Here is a 15,144-nt window from a genome sequence, read left to right on the forward strand (position 1 = left end):
ATGCTTTTAAGTTTAATGATTTACAGTAAAAAGTTCAAATAAGATATCTTAACTAGTTGAATTCTCGGTTTTGTAGTAAAATTTATTGTTATTTCTTAGTTTAAAACATGTCATAATATTTATTTATAGTCTAACACATCCATGTTTTGGATTATTATCTAATGAAAATGTATTTATATAGTAATATATCGAGAGTGTACAAATAAAAAACAAATGGTGAAGTCTAAAGTTCGAGACCAAATTATAAAAAAAAGAAATACTAATAAAATACAGTGGTAATCGCAATTATACATCTGAAACTTGCAAATTAAAAATTGAGTGTCCGTTTTTCTTAAATTAGATTCTAAGTTATATCGATTATATAAATTTGAGAATTTAATTGTTTTCATTTGTGAGTCTAATTTGTATAATTATTACACATTTGAGAGTTTAATTTTAACACTTTTAATAAATTTGGAGATGGAATGATTATCGGTGTAATTGCAATGGGAAGAATCTAACGACTAAAATTTTGATTTTTTAAAAGATTTATTTAGAAATTACATAAAAAGGAAAAACAAAAGAGAAACCCAATTTTCCCGGTAAGAAAACAGACAGCCGATTAGCGAAAACCCAAAAACGAACATATCGAAGACGGGAGAATGATTTCCGTTTGCTCCGCTCGAACAATTCAAGCTTCACCTTCTTCTATTCACTTCTTTTTCCCTCGAAATCGTAGGAGAATCGATTCAAATGTTCTTCGATTTTCCGCCAATTTCTCCAGTAGATGCTCCGATTACGATGAATATAGTGAAGCTCAATCCGAACGGATAGCCAATTACGCCGGAACCAGACTGGAAGAGACCGTGGACATCAATCCCGGTAAAGTTCGTCTCGATTCTTGGATATCTTCCCGCATTAACGGTATTAGTAGGGCTCGAGTTCAGTCCAGTATCAGAGCGGGATTAGTTTCAGTTAATGGCCGAGTTATCGATAAGGTAGCGTCATTTTTCCATAGAGAAGCTACATTTGCTTAACATTTTTTTCCTTTCTATTTAGCTTCTTTCAGCTATTTTAGTGTGATTATCAAGTGGTCTGTAATCTGGATGGCGAATTATGTTCAGCCGATATTTTCTGTTTTGTTCTATATTTGAGTTCTTAACTTGTGTGTTCATTTGCAACTTCTATATATTTTTTTAATACTCAAGCAGGTTTCTCACAATGTAAAAGCTGGGGATGTGATCAATTGTACCATATCCGAGTTGCAACCATTGAGAGCTGAACCTGAAGATATTGATTTGGATATAGTTTATGAAGATGAACATGTTTTAGTCGTAAACAAACCTGCTCACATGGTAATGATTCAAAAAAGTTTAATATTGTTATTATCAATACTATTGGAAGTTCTTTGTGGATGCAAGATACCGATACTTGTGGATAAAATTAAACGCTCTCCCCTCCCCCGCCTGAAGTTTTTAGTAAGATTGAAATTTGCACGTATCTGTGTTTAGCGGTTTTCTTCATGATTCAGGTTGTTCATCCAGCACCTGGAAATGCGACGGGAACACTAGTAAATGCCATTCTTAACCACTGCAGTCTCCCGATGGTTTCAACATCAACTGGGGAACATCAGTCGGATTCGGATGTTTCAGATGATGAGTTCAGTTCAATTGAAGTTTTTTCTAGAGTTTCTGAGGCGCCTATTCGTCCCGGTATTGTGCATAGGTTAGATAAAGGAACTAGTGGGTTGCTTGTTGTTGCCAAGGTGATTTGCTCTCCTTTTTAAGCTTCTTTGTTTCTGAAGATTAAAGCAGACAATTCAAATTTGGCGCTTCAAAAGTTTGCTACTCAAACACTTGTAATATCATGTCTAACTTCCAAGTTTTTTGCATTGGAACTACAGGATGAACATTCCCATGCTCACTTATCTGCTCAATTCAAGCAACATTCTATTGAGAGAGTTTATATTAGTCTCACATGTGGAGTTCCACCCTCAACTGCTGGGCGTATTGAGATACCAATTTGCCGTGATCCAAACAATCGTATCCGCATGACTGCAACACATGGAACAAAAAATAATCCACATGCAAAGCACGCTGCTAGTAGGTAATTAGTTTTTCTGCATCTTTTATTTTATTTTATGTACATAATTATTTTACAGTGATAGAAAAAATTTAAATATCATTAATTTTGGGCGTTCCTAATGCAAAGTTGAAACACTGAACGTTTCACAGATACAATGTTATGGAAATTTTAGCCCAAGGAGGTTCTTCATTGGTTGAGTGGAGATTAGAAACAGGCCGCACGCATCAGGTACGTAGTGTAAATGTCTTTCTCCTTAGGCTGCTTCAAATGACAATATATATATATACATATTACAATCCATCAACAATGCCAGTTTAGAACATAAATTATATTCCCTAAACACCACGTATATGTGCAAAGACATACATTTCTTTTGTTTGTAAAATGTTTCTCTACAATACTGCTACTGTTTTCCAGTCTTACGTATATATGCATATGTAACTCTTGAACATACAAGCAGCCACATTTACCATTCCACATTCGCTGCAATTTCAGTTCTTTTCTTTTGAAAATTGAAATGCAGTTTTACTTTACTCGGTCTTAGGATTGAATATTTGTGAAGTAGATACGTGCACATGCGAAGTATATGGGAATACCGTTACTTGGAGACGAGGTCTATGGAGGTACCAAGAGCATGGCCATGTCGCTGCTTCGAACTAGAGCATCATCTAATTGTCACGGCCAACTCATGCAGCTTGTTTCTTCATTAGAGAGGCCCTGTCTTCATGCTCTGACTCTTGGGTTAGAAAATAAATCTTTAAGAGCTCATTGAGTTACATTCTTATTTCATTTACTATCCGTTTTTCGAGAAATATGTGATTTTGACCTTTCTTCTTTATTTTATTTTATTTTATTTTATTTTTTCTTTTCTAAAATAGTTTATAATTTTCATCTCTTATTTCTAATCTTCTGAAACTAAATGGGATTTCTATTTATATTATTTTCCTTTAATAATTGTATGCAAAATATCAAAACATTAATTTGACATATACTCATTTCCAATTTTCAGTTAAAATTTCCACTTTTTGAAATAGAAACGTTGTAGAGAAAAATCAATGATAACGATTGCTAATAACATTTTTGTTCTTTTTTAATAAAAATGGAGAAAAGCAAGAAATGGTATAGAAACATGTTTTCACTTTTTACAATAAAAGAGACTGCAATCAAGTGAGAAGCTAGAATAAGATCATTAATAATGAATCTTTACTTGTTTATTTCCTCCATAAAAAACTAATTCAAGATGACTGAATATTTTGTAGGTTTGTACATCCTCACACGGGGAAGAACATACGTTTTTCATGCCCACCCCCAACAGATTTTGCTGAAATTTTGAGTCAGCTTCGTGAAATTGGCACAAAAAAGGTATCCCTTATTTTGATTTCTTTCATTTTATAAGTCGAGCCAAGCCCTTTGCTTGGTAATTGGTTATTTTACAGATTTAATATCCATCCATCATCATGAAGAACAATATAAAATATGGCCCAAGGGCTACAATTGACACAACCAACCTCATTCGTAGCTACCTAGATAGTTAATACGTGTCACCTTTCTGCCTATTTTCTGGGCGCCCCCTTGGCATGTTATAGCTAATACCAGGTCTTCTCTATTTACTAGCTATGTTTCACCTGGTTCTTGCGTTTGGAGTGACTATTTATTGGTTTACTTTCCTTTTGTACTTAATCGCTAACTGATTCTACTAAACTTAAAATAAATATAAATTGTGTAATGTGGGTGAAAATTTAGCAATACATAAAATATATTTTCTAATTATTTAAACGATGTTTTTATACGATGAAACATTGGAGACATGATAGATATAACATAATAACTAAATAGCAGACAAACAAGCATAGAAGTTCTCCTTTTACTTGCTTCTCTTATAAATTGTAACGAATATGGACCTTTGTTCTATCCGTTCCAGATTATCTATACAAATGACATAATGGGGACAAATCCCTGAACAATTCCGTGAACTTATACCATGTGGAAATTTCGCATTATCTTGTGGATTAATCTTGTGCAGGTCTAATGGTAGATAGGGCAAATTGAAATAATTTTGAGCTTTACAAAATATATTAGATGTTGAACAATGAATACTTCCATAGATACGATGTCCCAGTTAACCTACAATAGAGTGTTGTCATAAAAGTTGCAGGTTACCAAATCTTAGCTGGGAGCCTCCAGTATCTGGCGAGTAGACTCATCGTCAAATGGCTCTAAAATGAAAGATCAAAAAGGTACATTAAGCCCTAACATACAGCCATTTAAGTTATGATGTCTGAAGCACAAATTTAAGTTCTGGGTAACTTACATATCTTGAATTCCATTTACAAATTTGACGTTGAATTCCACGTATTTTTAATCTCTGCCATCAACTTCGTTTATTGAAACCATTTAGAATCAATATTGTAAATACGGTTAGTTACTAAAGTAGTTAGCTATATACAGTTAATTCTAATACATTTCTTAAAATTTAGATGAAGAAACACAATTGGATTCTTTCTTCTGGCCACCGCTTCTTTTATTTCATTTTCCATATTCAGTGACCTTTCCCCGATCTTTTCGCTTCAATTCATAATAAGAATATGTTGATGTTTGGGTTAGTGTGTTTTGCTCTGTTACTTTCCTTCGAATATTCAACTCTGTTAATTTGCTTACAATAATATACACAGGAAATGCTCCGATTGCTCAATAACTCGTATTGAAACTGAGATTTAGCAGCATGCAACAAGAGCATAAGGTCAGCAGAAACCCCACACGATATCGGTCCTCCCCACGGTGTTTCTTCTATCCAAACTATCATGTAAGGTATCTGATATTGGTAATGATATGGTATTCGTAAGGGCACAAGGGTAGTTAGTTAAAAGTTTGCGTAGTTGGTTATAAATAGAGGGGAGCATACTTTCCCTCAGTCCCCCAATTCTCCCCTATTTGTAACCAACTACGCTAATTTCCTGGCTAACTACGCCAACGCCCTTACTAATACAATACTAATATCCGGACCTTAAATAGGTACTTTATCGTTCGTTGCTTGTGTCGAACATTTTCCTACTCTCCATGTGCAATGGAACCTCATGTTCAACTTAATGTTGATGGTAAGCCACCATTCCTATTAAACATTCGATTCCATTGCAATCTTCTTTTTCGGTTTCATATGATTTAAATAATATGTTTCGAAAGATGACAAAATTGAATGATTATTATTTTTTTAGATTTCTAATAAAAGTCACTAATAGGATTATGATTGGTTTCATTATGCATTGATTAGATTATGTGAGAATTTGACTAAAATTGTGTTGATTTACTTGTTTGACTGATGATATTATGGAGTTTGTTGGATTATGTCTACCTTGCTTGTACGGTGTCCCTCGGGATCACCACCTTTAGACTATTATTGATGACTGATTGACTGCTAAGTGTACTTTAAATTCACTTTATGATTGATTGATGTGTGTTTCTACGATCACAAAATTGATATTATAGGGTACCTAATAGAAAATTAGTTGTTCCTTGCGGACAAGTAGTGGATTTGATCCCTTATTGGGACGGTTCCTAGCAGATCAGTATTAGATCTCATCCCTTACTGAGTATACTCGTGACTGGTCATAGGAGAACTATTGAATTACTTTTAAAAAATTAAGATAATTAAACGATAATAACTCCAAATTTATTATAAAAAATTAAGTTGTTACATACATTAGTATTTTAGGTGTTTATTTTTTCTTAAAATAAGATATTTGAGTTAGACGGTTTGAAATTTCTTAAACAAAGTTGAATTAAAATACAATTTGAAATCATTTGCATTTTGTTAATACGAAATGAAAAAATAAACACAAAAAATTGTTATTCATTACGGAAGTTGATGTCCATGGTTCAATTTCTCCACAGCTCAAAAAGGAAAAAAAAAAAAAAAAAGATCTTTAAAGAATTGGGTTTTACCCTTTCCCCCAAAAAATATTAATCATGAATTACAGCTAAGGTGTGATAAAATTGTCTTAATTAGAAGGTTTAACAAATATCACATTCTTTCCAATATTTAAATTAGCATTTTCTTGCTTCAAATTCCAATCCAATTTTATGATAAGAGATATTTACAAACTTTATTTTCAAAATTTGAGATATTATGCCGAAAATTAGTAGGTAAAGCCGATGCCTTACTTAGAAACAATATGTTATTTGAATTTTGTGAACTACAAACAAAATCCAAAGGGTGTGTGGACCAGTCTTGGTCCATTTACAATTTCCTAGTAACAAATCACGCATCATATATTTTGTTCACTTTCGACTATTTGCTCCCTAAACTTTTTGTTGTTGTTATTATGATCACTTTTGTCTTTTTCATGGTTTAGCCCTTCCTCTCGCTCTCTTCCTCTATTCACTTATGGATTCATTAACAAACCAACACCACAAAGGGCCAAGAAACTGTCAAAACTGATATACAAGATGGGTCATAGGAACATAATTTCAAACAACAAAATACAAGCATCAAGCTGATGAACTTTCAAACAATAGATGATACCCAAATAAACATGGCTGCAGCTGTAGAATCATGTCCTTGTTTGGCCTTATCAACTACTTACATTGTTTGACCCAACAAATTTGTAAATCTCACTATTAAGAAACATTACTTTTATATCTTATCAACTCTTAAAGATTGTGAGTCTCATTGACTCTCTAGAATTAGACTTTGTAACTCGGTGTCTAAAAGAGTTCAAGCAACCCATTAAAAGAAAAAAACTATTTCGATTTCTGATGTAGCCCAATCGTCATCATGGAAAATGGTAAAAAATTTAATATAATTTTACATGTAAAATACCCTCTTAATTAATTAGAACCAAATACAGCACAACAAAGTGTTCGCCCAAACTTCATTTTCAATTGCAATAGCAGATGAGATAAGAATTTACCATATTATAAATCAGAGTTGATCTCGACCACTTTGTTTCTTATCAATCTCCTTCCTCTGTTTCTCGGCAAGCTTGTCAAGTGCCGACTGCACTGCATCACGCCCACCAATCAGAAGTCGGGTCACTATTTCTGGATCAGACTCAAAGCGTGCATCCTCAAACTCCTTCCGTGCATTCTGCCTGAGGACATCTCGCCACAAGACACCTTTAGAATCTGGCCACATAAAGAATCGAGTTGCCCGTAGAATGTCTCTATAGAGGCTTAGAGCCTCACGTCGAGTGCTGGTGAGACGTCGCTGTGTTATCAATTTATCAGCATCATCATCCAAGGACTTTTCTTTCTTAACCACATGTCTGTCTAAGAGTTCTTCTACAGTGTCAGGACCATTATGCAAAACTCGAGGATGGAAACCAATTTTACTGCAGTTCAGAAAATTCTTATCAATTGACGACAGATTAAGATATTTTCCTACCAACCTCATGGTCATTTTTGCACCACTGCATAAGTAGCCGGATAATTTAAAGATTTCCTTTGGCGCTCAAAGGGACAATGCCAAATGATTTACTTAGGATCTGGTCTGTGTGTGTGAACATCGACCTCAACGAACTCTCTAGGCCAAGTGGAGTTGAAACAAAATCACCATTGATATCATAATACCTATGAAATTCCGTTTCGTTGCATAGCACAAATCAAACCATTTTAGTGCAATAAATTGACACTTCACGTAAGTAGCACATTTGTTATAAACCAAAAAGGAATCCATGCCATTGTCTGTAAAAAGCCTATGGAGAGTCCAAGCCTCATGAAGTGCTTGGGATTCAGTATTGTAATTTCCATCTTACATGGTACCACAAATTCAGTGTTATTTTGTATGTATCTCTATAGCAAAATCAAAGCCCTAGAAGTATTGAAGAATCAACTTAGACCAGAATTTGATTCAGTGTTGGTGCTGAAGTAACAGAACCGGTTAAGCACCAACTAGCCATAGAAGAAATGAAAAAATGGATTCAGGTTTACGGTGATTGACATTCACGAACCAAGTCATATCTACATTATTAAAGATCCAAAACAAGTCAATGTCAACCTCTCCCTCAAAACTCAAAATACCATAAACGTTACTCATAAGCCATAATCATCATAGAACTTAGGCCACACGTAGGCGCGTTCAACGGGTAGGTTCCGTTTCGCGGTTATGCTTCTTCTACTTCTTTTTTTTTCTTTTTCTTTTTTTTTTTGCTTTCTATGCTCTTTTAATACTTTCTAAATTTCTATAATTTGGAAAAAGAACTAATTGAGAAATTCAAAAGAGGGGGAAATTTTGAGTTAACTAACAGAGGAAGAAACTCAACAAAAACTAAATTAATTGTACTTGTTACTGATCAACCCATTCTGCCAAATTAGAAAAAAAAAATATTTCATCACTTTATACAAGAAGTGTGTCTCCTCCAGTGGGGATGGGAAGGAGCTTGGGAATGTTGGGGAACATAATCCAGATAGGTATCCAAGAAGAGAGAACCTCTATCGTTTTTCACTATAAGTAATAAAAAAAAACAAAAAAGAAATCTGAAATTGAAGTTGAAGGCTAAGAGAGAGACTGGCGTGGTAGAGACAAAAGAAGAGACACCGAAATTGAAGGGTCGGCGTTCCGTGGGAGGCAACGATTGGAAGTTCCAAAGAAAGCTGAGAGAGATAATGGCGTGGCCGGAGTGGAGAAAATCAAATCTGAGACTGGTGTGGCCGGAGACGATCGAAAATGAGAGAGAGCGAGAGACTGAGAGTCATGAGGTGAGGCGTGAGTTTGTGGTCTGTGGGCGTGGGAGGCAGCATGAACTTGAAGCAAAAAAAAAAAGAAAAGAAAAAATAACCTACTAAACCCTAATAATATATATCCACCGGACTTCATTAGCTAAATCCACCAGAATCAACCAAGAATAGAATGATAAATACCAGGTTTTCACAAATGTAACAATTAATAATCAAATCTTCATTACATAATCATGCTGAAAGAACATCAACATCCAATGCTAATTACTCTATGGGATGTTGCAATTGAATAACATTTGGGGGAACCGTAAGAGAGAGATGGGGATTAATAATACAAAAACGAACATCTAATCGTGATTACCGCAACTCAAACAAAATAGAATTTCAAAAGGAAAAGGAAAATGACGAACAGACCTTGAAGCAGCGAAGCAAAGGAAAATTGGGGGAAGGGATTGATCGGAGAAACTGGAGGGAACAGAGAGAAGCGGTTTTCGAGGAGAGAGATTGACGAAGGGGAAATGGAGAAACCAGAGGGTAAAAATGGTATTGACAATTTCTCTTTTTTCTTTAAATATATATATATATATATAATTTTTTTTTCTATTTGGTCCTTATAATTACACAATTTAGCACTTCTTTAAAATGTTATCTAAAACCAAATCAAAATTAAAATTTGAAAATTTAAAAGAAGTGTTTTTTTTCTAAATAATAAAAAAAAAAACTAAGAAATTCTACTATTTTCTTGGAAAGAAACAAACTATTATTTCTGAAAAAAAAAAAGATTATTTTTTTTAAAGCAAACAAAAAATATATATAATTAAATAGAACCTAAAATGTTCTGTTTTTGATTACTTATTTTTAAAATGTTTACTTAGGTTCTTAGATATTCAACTTTAATATATTTTTGTTTTTATATTTTTAAAAGATGACCATTTTAAACTCTCCAAATTTAAATTTAAATTTCCATGCTCCCGTAAGGTATACATTCATCTCTAATGTTTGATAAATTATCATGAATAGTCTCTACTTTATAAACTATTTATTCTAAATTTTATTTTATTTTTAAGGATCAGAATAATCAATTTTTAAAATTTATGGACATTTTTATTTTTTAAAAAAATAAAATTGAAAGTAGAGGTCAAAATTAATATTTTGAAAATACGTATTATTTAAACCTTCTTTTAAACTTACGTATGCGAAAGAAAATAGTTTTAGGAGAAATAGTCATTTATACCCCCACAACATCAGTTCTATCTATTAATTAAAATCAAATTGCATCCATTTGAAATTTAAACTATTGTGATTGTATCCATTTACTCTCCCCTTCAAATTTCGTTGAAAAGCAACTATGAAACTTATAATCTTTTCAACTTAAAAGCTTTTAAATGGTTATATATAAATCGATTTAGATAAATTTATCATGATAGCTTACAAAAATTGTTAATGCAACAATGCATCCATCGATTTTAATTTATTTGAGTCAACGTCTTTTAGTTTAAATTTTCAATTTTATATCACATTGCACCTTTCACACACTTATTTCGAATCTTTCTTTTTTTCTTAATGAAAATAATGTCCCAAACATATGCTATTTAGAATTTAGAGATTTACAAATACAAAATTGAAAGCTAGATCCCTGTTAGATAATCCCAAGTTATATAAAATATAAATAATAACAAGTTGGAGAATTAAACCATTAATATGATAATATAGGCTAGAGAATTCAATTGTCGACCTTTAATTTCAATAATTATAGATTGGTAGTAATTGGTAGGTTTATTATTAAGCTATAATCAAATTTGTGCTCATATTGGTAGTAAACTTTTAATAATTATTATATAGAATAGTTCTATTGCAGCGAACTCATTCAATAATTTGTAAAAGAAAAACTATAATTATCAATAGACACGATCGTGATTGAAAGTAGTAAACATTAACATCAACAGCAATGAACCCCTCAAACTCATGTAATTAGAATAATAATGATGTTATAATTAAAATCCTAATCCCCAAAATGATCCATATAATTAAGTAATTAATAAGTAACACGAACTCCTTGGTATCTAAGAATTTCCCCGATCAATTCTCCTCTCCCAGACCCAACGTACCTTCCTTTAATCTCACCGTCTCTTATGAACAAAAACGTCGGAACTTCCACCACATTCATATCCTTCAGAAATTTCATACAGCTTGCATTCTCATCTCCGTTCATTCTAGCGAAAACCACCGTCTCCATTTTCTTCGACAGCTTTATCACCGTCGGATACACCTTCACGCACGGTCCACAGTGCTTCAATCCCACGTCCAACACGATCAGTTTGTGATCTTCTTTATGTTCTCCGATCAGCTTCTCCACATCTTCTCCACTGTGTAATTGAACCACCGCCGAGTGGTTATCGCCGTAATACAACACATCGCCTTCCAATCGATCCGGTCCGATTCCTTCTTCTTCGTGAATTTTCTCCATATTCTTATAGAAACTGAAGTGAGGAACCTTTTCGATCTTCTCTCTATCAAAAAGCTCCTTCGTTTTCTCCGACTCATCTCCCATTACTAAAATGAACTCCACATCGCTACAACTACGGCTAAGACTCACCATAAATGGATACATTTGGCTGCTCTGCTCGCTATCGGAAGCGGCGTATTCCACTACAACTAATTTACTTTTTGCCTTTTTCAGAGCTTCGTCGAATTCCTCCTTACTGTGTACTTTCAAAACTCGTTCATCGCTGCTCTGTTTCTTCACGCTTGGAGATGCGGTGGCGTGGATTTGAAGGGCGCGGCGGGCGCGGCGAGGGGCGGTGATGAGGCGGAGAGGAGGAGATGAAGCGGCGGCGGCAGGGAGTTTAATGAGGTTGGGGATGAGGGAAGGGCGGGGATTGTGGGTGTAGAGAGAGGGAGGGGGTGTGGTGAGAGAGTGGGAGAAGGAAGCCATTGAAGAACAGAGGAGTTTGTGAATAATCTCTCAGTTTGTAAGAGAGAATGTTGGTGAGAGGGAAAATGAAAATGGTGTGTGTGAGATATCATCAAATCTTTGTGATAAATTCAACCACACATTTTCTGTGTGGTTATGATTTGTCCAGAAGAGATAGTTTGAAGATTTTTATTTTTGTTATAATATCTATCTATTTGCCCAACATAAGGACCCGTGGTACACAAATAATTTCATGACGGGACCAAACTATATATTTGCAAATAAATCATATTGTAAATAATTTCGGTTTGGTTCAATTTTCAATTGTTTTTTTTTTAACATATCCATTTATTTAAAATAAATATAGATTTTACTATATCTATAATTTTTTAGAAATATTTACCTGCAAGTATTGTTCCTAAAATTGTAACCCATCATACGTAATTATATAGGGAAAGAATTTGTGCTTTATTTAGGTGGATTTGGTTGTTGGTGTTTTGCCTTTCTTCCTTTGCTGCCATTATTTCATTTTCATTTTCACATTCGTTTGGAATTTTGGTATTTTAGTTAAAATTGGGCCAAATATTTTCCATAGATTGCGCTATAGAAACGATAATATATTCAAACAAAAACGTGTCTTACTCATATCTATCCACGTCAAGCTTCATATACTGAAAACCTACAAAATTATAATCGAAAAGTGGAGAATAGGAAATATGAGTAGTGACATAGCGTTGCCTTCTTTTTGGATTGTCTTTTGGTGGGATATTTATTATTCGCATCCAATTCCTCCTCTGCCATTGATTCAGCTCCGATCTTTTTTACTCATCTCATGATCTCCTCAATCATTTCCAACCATTTTACAAAGGTTAGGAACCACGACTTCTTCGATTTACCTCTCATTTTTCGTTGTAAGTTACAAAATTGCTAAAAATATTTATAAAAATTATAATTAAGAAAGTATGGTTTCTATCGCAAAAGTTAGTGTTTCGACATGTTGTGTGATCGACACTATGTACAGTTTATGTGCTTGCATAATGGGACGTTGATCGTCGGACTTTTTCTTGTGTTAATTTTTCTTTCTCTATCTTGGTTTAAATTTTCCATTTCGAAAGATTTTTGTTTCTAGTTCTTATATAGCCCATGTGGCGTTGGTGATTTTTGAATGCATCTGTTGTCATAAAAGAAAAAAACAAGAATATTCTTGTTTTAGATTCTTATGGATGGAAACAAAAATTAAAACTATTTACTGAATACATTCATTATTCTCTTAAAAATTGATGCATTTGTCATGTACGACCAATTTTAATTTTCTATCCAAGTTTTTTGGGGGGGATAAAGCTCTTATTTTGATCAAAAAGGAAATTACATTATTATCTATTAATAATAGGTGTGCAACAAATTTATTATAAATACCAATTTATACACATTATTAAAATTGTAAATTTAGTTAAAAGTAGGAATTTAGTTAATGTATAGTTTAATAAAACCTTCATAAATATAATAATTTACCATAATTAATCGATCATTTGTAGTTTACACGAAATTATTTTATTGTTTACGAAAATTATAGGTAATTGATAGATTTTAATTTATATTGGTCTCTAAATTTTGTATCGGGTTATATTTTGATTCATAAATGATGAAATAACTTTTATATTTGAATTACTAGGCTCTAGATTCATTGTATTAATTAATTAAATTGATCGTTGTGGGAAAATTTATTTGTAATTTCATATAGTTTAGTTTCTATATGTGTTTGTTCTTATTTTATTTTATCTTGATGTGAACAACTAATATGCCAATTCTATTTTATTTTTATTCTACCCAATCATATATTGATTTGCTTTGAAATTCCAATTTGAAAAGCAAAAATAAAGTTAAAGGATGGGAGGGTGACGAGAGAGTTGAGTTTTGGAGAAGAAAAGAATAGAACTTGTGAATCTGATCATAGTCCCACATCGGTTAGATAAAGGATAAAGGAATGATATTGAGTATATTAAGTGAGAACAACTATCTCTATTGGTACGAGGCATTTTTGAATGATACCAAGAAAAAGCTAAGTGAACAATATTATATCATTGTGAAGATATTCGGGAGATTTGTTTGTCCTAATAAGTATGTATGATACTTCTATCTTAACCATGCTAGTATAATCCTCGCATATCGATAAATAAAGAAAAAATCGAATTAAATAGTCAAGAAAAAGGAATCTACAAATAATGAGATTATTTGAATTCAAATTGACACTTACAAACAAAATACTTTTTGTTGTCCAGAAATGGATAAATAAATAAAAAGGCATTTGCCATATTGTTTGCATCTCTTGTTGACAGGTAAGGAAGATGAAGTTATAATGTATCAAGTAATAATAATGGTGTACTAAAATAATGAAAAGCTACCCTTTGTATAAACATTATATACATAGGTGTGAAAATAAGTTTATATGGCTTTGTTGTTGTAGACTGGTAGCTACCATTTAAATTTTTCTTTCGTGCTTTCAAAAGATAGTTTATGTGCAACTTTTTATTTATGCATTTTGTAGGATTTAAATATCAAATTGCAATAACTTGTAGTTTTTTCTTTTTTTTTTCTTTTTAATTCAACAAAAATAGCTAACTAAAACGAGAATTCAATATTCTAAAATAAAATGAATAATATCGTAATGGACCGAAGTCATATACTAAGGTCAAATCGTACCTCAATTTACATACGAATGTGCTATTTAACCTACCGAATTTATAATTTACATTTTTTTTATTACTAGTTATATAATTGATAGTATATATATAAACATTATTATAAAGAAATTAGGGTTTTTTTTATAAATATATTAATAAACAAATTACTTACCATTTATAAAAGACTACTAAAATATGAAATATAAATATTTTCGTTTATTTTATTATTTTTATAATTTTTCAAAAAAAAAATAGCGGAGTATGAAATTAAAGTTGGAAATATAACTTTTAAATTTTGTAAAAATGTCACTTTGTTATTGTTCTAATTTGATCCCTACGATTTTGATTTTTCGATTTTATTTATATTGTGAAACCTAAAATTATTCTATGCCATGTGTTTTGTTGTTGAATTTTTCCTAAAAAAGTCTAATTTTTCTATTGAAGTTCTATTTATACTATCTTTTATGGAAAATTGCATCGAATGATAAAAATATTTAGAAAAAACAGTTCATAACATCTCTTTTTTGTAAATTGCAAATATGACAAGTAATTAATGATATCAAAGAGTTGTCTACTTTTAAATTTGCTATTTTTACAATTTAAAAAATATAGATATTATCATAAAATTTTTTGTTACTTTTGCAAATGCTCCATTTTTTAAATGCATATATTTTCTTTTATCACTACTTAATCAATTTCTATATAAATTAAACTTTGAATAATAACTCAATTTAATATTCTTAAAAGTCTGGTAACTAAATATAGAATATATGTGAAATAAACCAAAACAATATTATACCTTTGAAAATTTCT

At 32.2% G+C, this 15,144-nt stretch overlaps 3 protein-coding genes across 5 annotated transcripts; 1 reads left to right on the forward strand and 2 right to left on the reverse strand.

Annotated features, from left to right (window-relative positions):
- Positions 1-552: 552 nt before the first annotated feature.
- On the forward strand, positions 553-5,317 carry LOC103488386 (RNA pseudouridine synthase 2, chloroplastic). 3 transcript variants are annotated; one of them, XM_008447097.3, is made up of 10 exons: positions 553-977; positions 1,191-1,334; positions 1,511-1,744; positions 1,883-2,085; positions 2,214-2,292; positions 2,630-2,805; positions 3,324-3,426; positions 4,214-4,301; positions 4,737-4,867; positions 5,077-5,317. In XM_008447097.3, the coding sequence occupies exons 1-8, from the start codon at positions 642-644 to the stop codon at positions 4,232-4,234; spliced, it is 1,296 nt and encodes a 431-aa protein (XP_008445319.1). In that variant the 5' UTR covers positions 553-641; the 3' UTR covers positions 4,235-4,301; positions 4,737-4,867; positions 5,077-5,317. The 3 variants fall into 3 exon arrangements, with proteins under 3 accessions (XP_008445319.1, XP_008445318.1, XP_008445320.1); XM_008447096.3 differs by having other exon boundaries at positions 575-977; positions 4,737-5,317; XM_008447098.3 differs by having other exon boundaries at positions 575-977; positions 4,220-4,301; positions 4,737-5,317.
- Positions 5,318-6,787: 1,470 nt separating this feature from the next.
- On the reverse strand, positions 6,788-9,313 carry LOC103488569 (uncharacterized). The gene is made up of 2 exons (XM_017044581.2): positions 9,151-9,313; positions 6,788-7,629 (listed from the first exon to the last, which is right to left on the reverse strand). The coding sequence occupies exon 2, from the start codon at positions 7,457-7,459 to the stop codon at positions 6,983-6,985; it is 477 nt and encodes a 158-aa protein (XP_016900070.1). The 5' UTR covers positions 7,460-7,629; positions 9,151-9,313; the 3' UTR covers positions 6,788-6,982.
- Positions 9,314-10,610: 1,297 nt separating this feature from the next.
- On the reverse strand, positions 10,611-11,877 carry LOC103488385 (thioredoxin-like protein CDSP32, chloroplastic). The gene has a single exon (XM_008447094.3). It carries the CDS (start codon positions 11,669-11,671, stop codon positions 10,772-10,774), a length of 900 nt encoding a protein of 299 aa, XP_008445316.1. The 5' UTR covers positions 11,672-11,877; the 3' UTR covers positions 10,611-10,771.
- Positions 11,878-15,144: the final 3,267 nt, after the last annotated feature.

Source organism: Cucumis melo, chromosome 3 (genome assembly GCF_025177605.1).
Source record: "Cucumis melo cultivar AY chromosome 3, USDA_Cmelo_AY_1.0, whole genome shotgun sequence".
Taxonomy (NCBI): Eukaryota; Viridiplantae; Streptophyta; class Magnoliopsida; order Cucurbitales; family Cucurbitaceae; genus Cucumis; species Cucumis melo.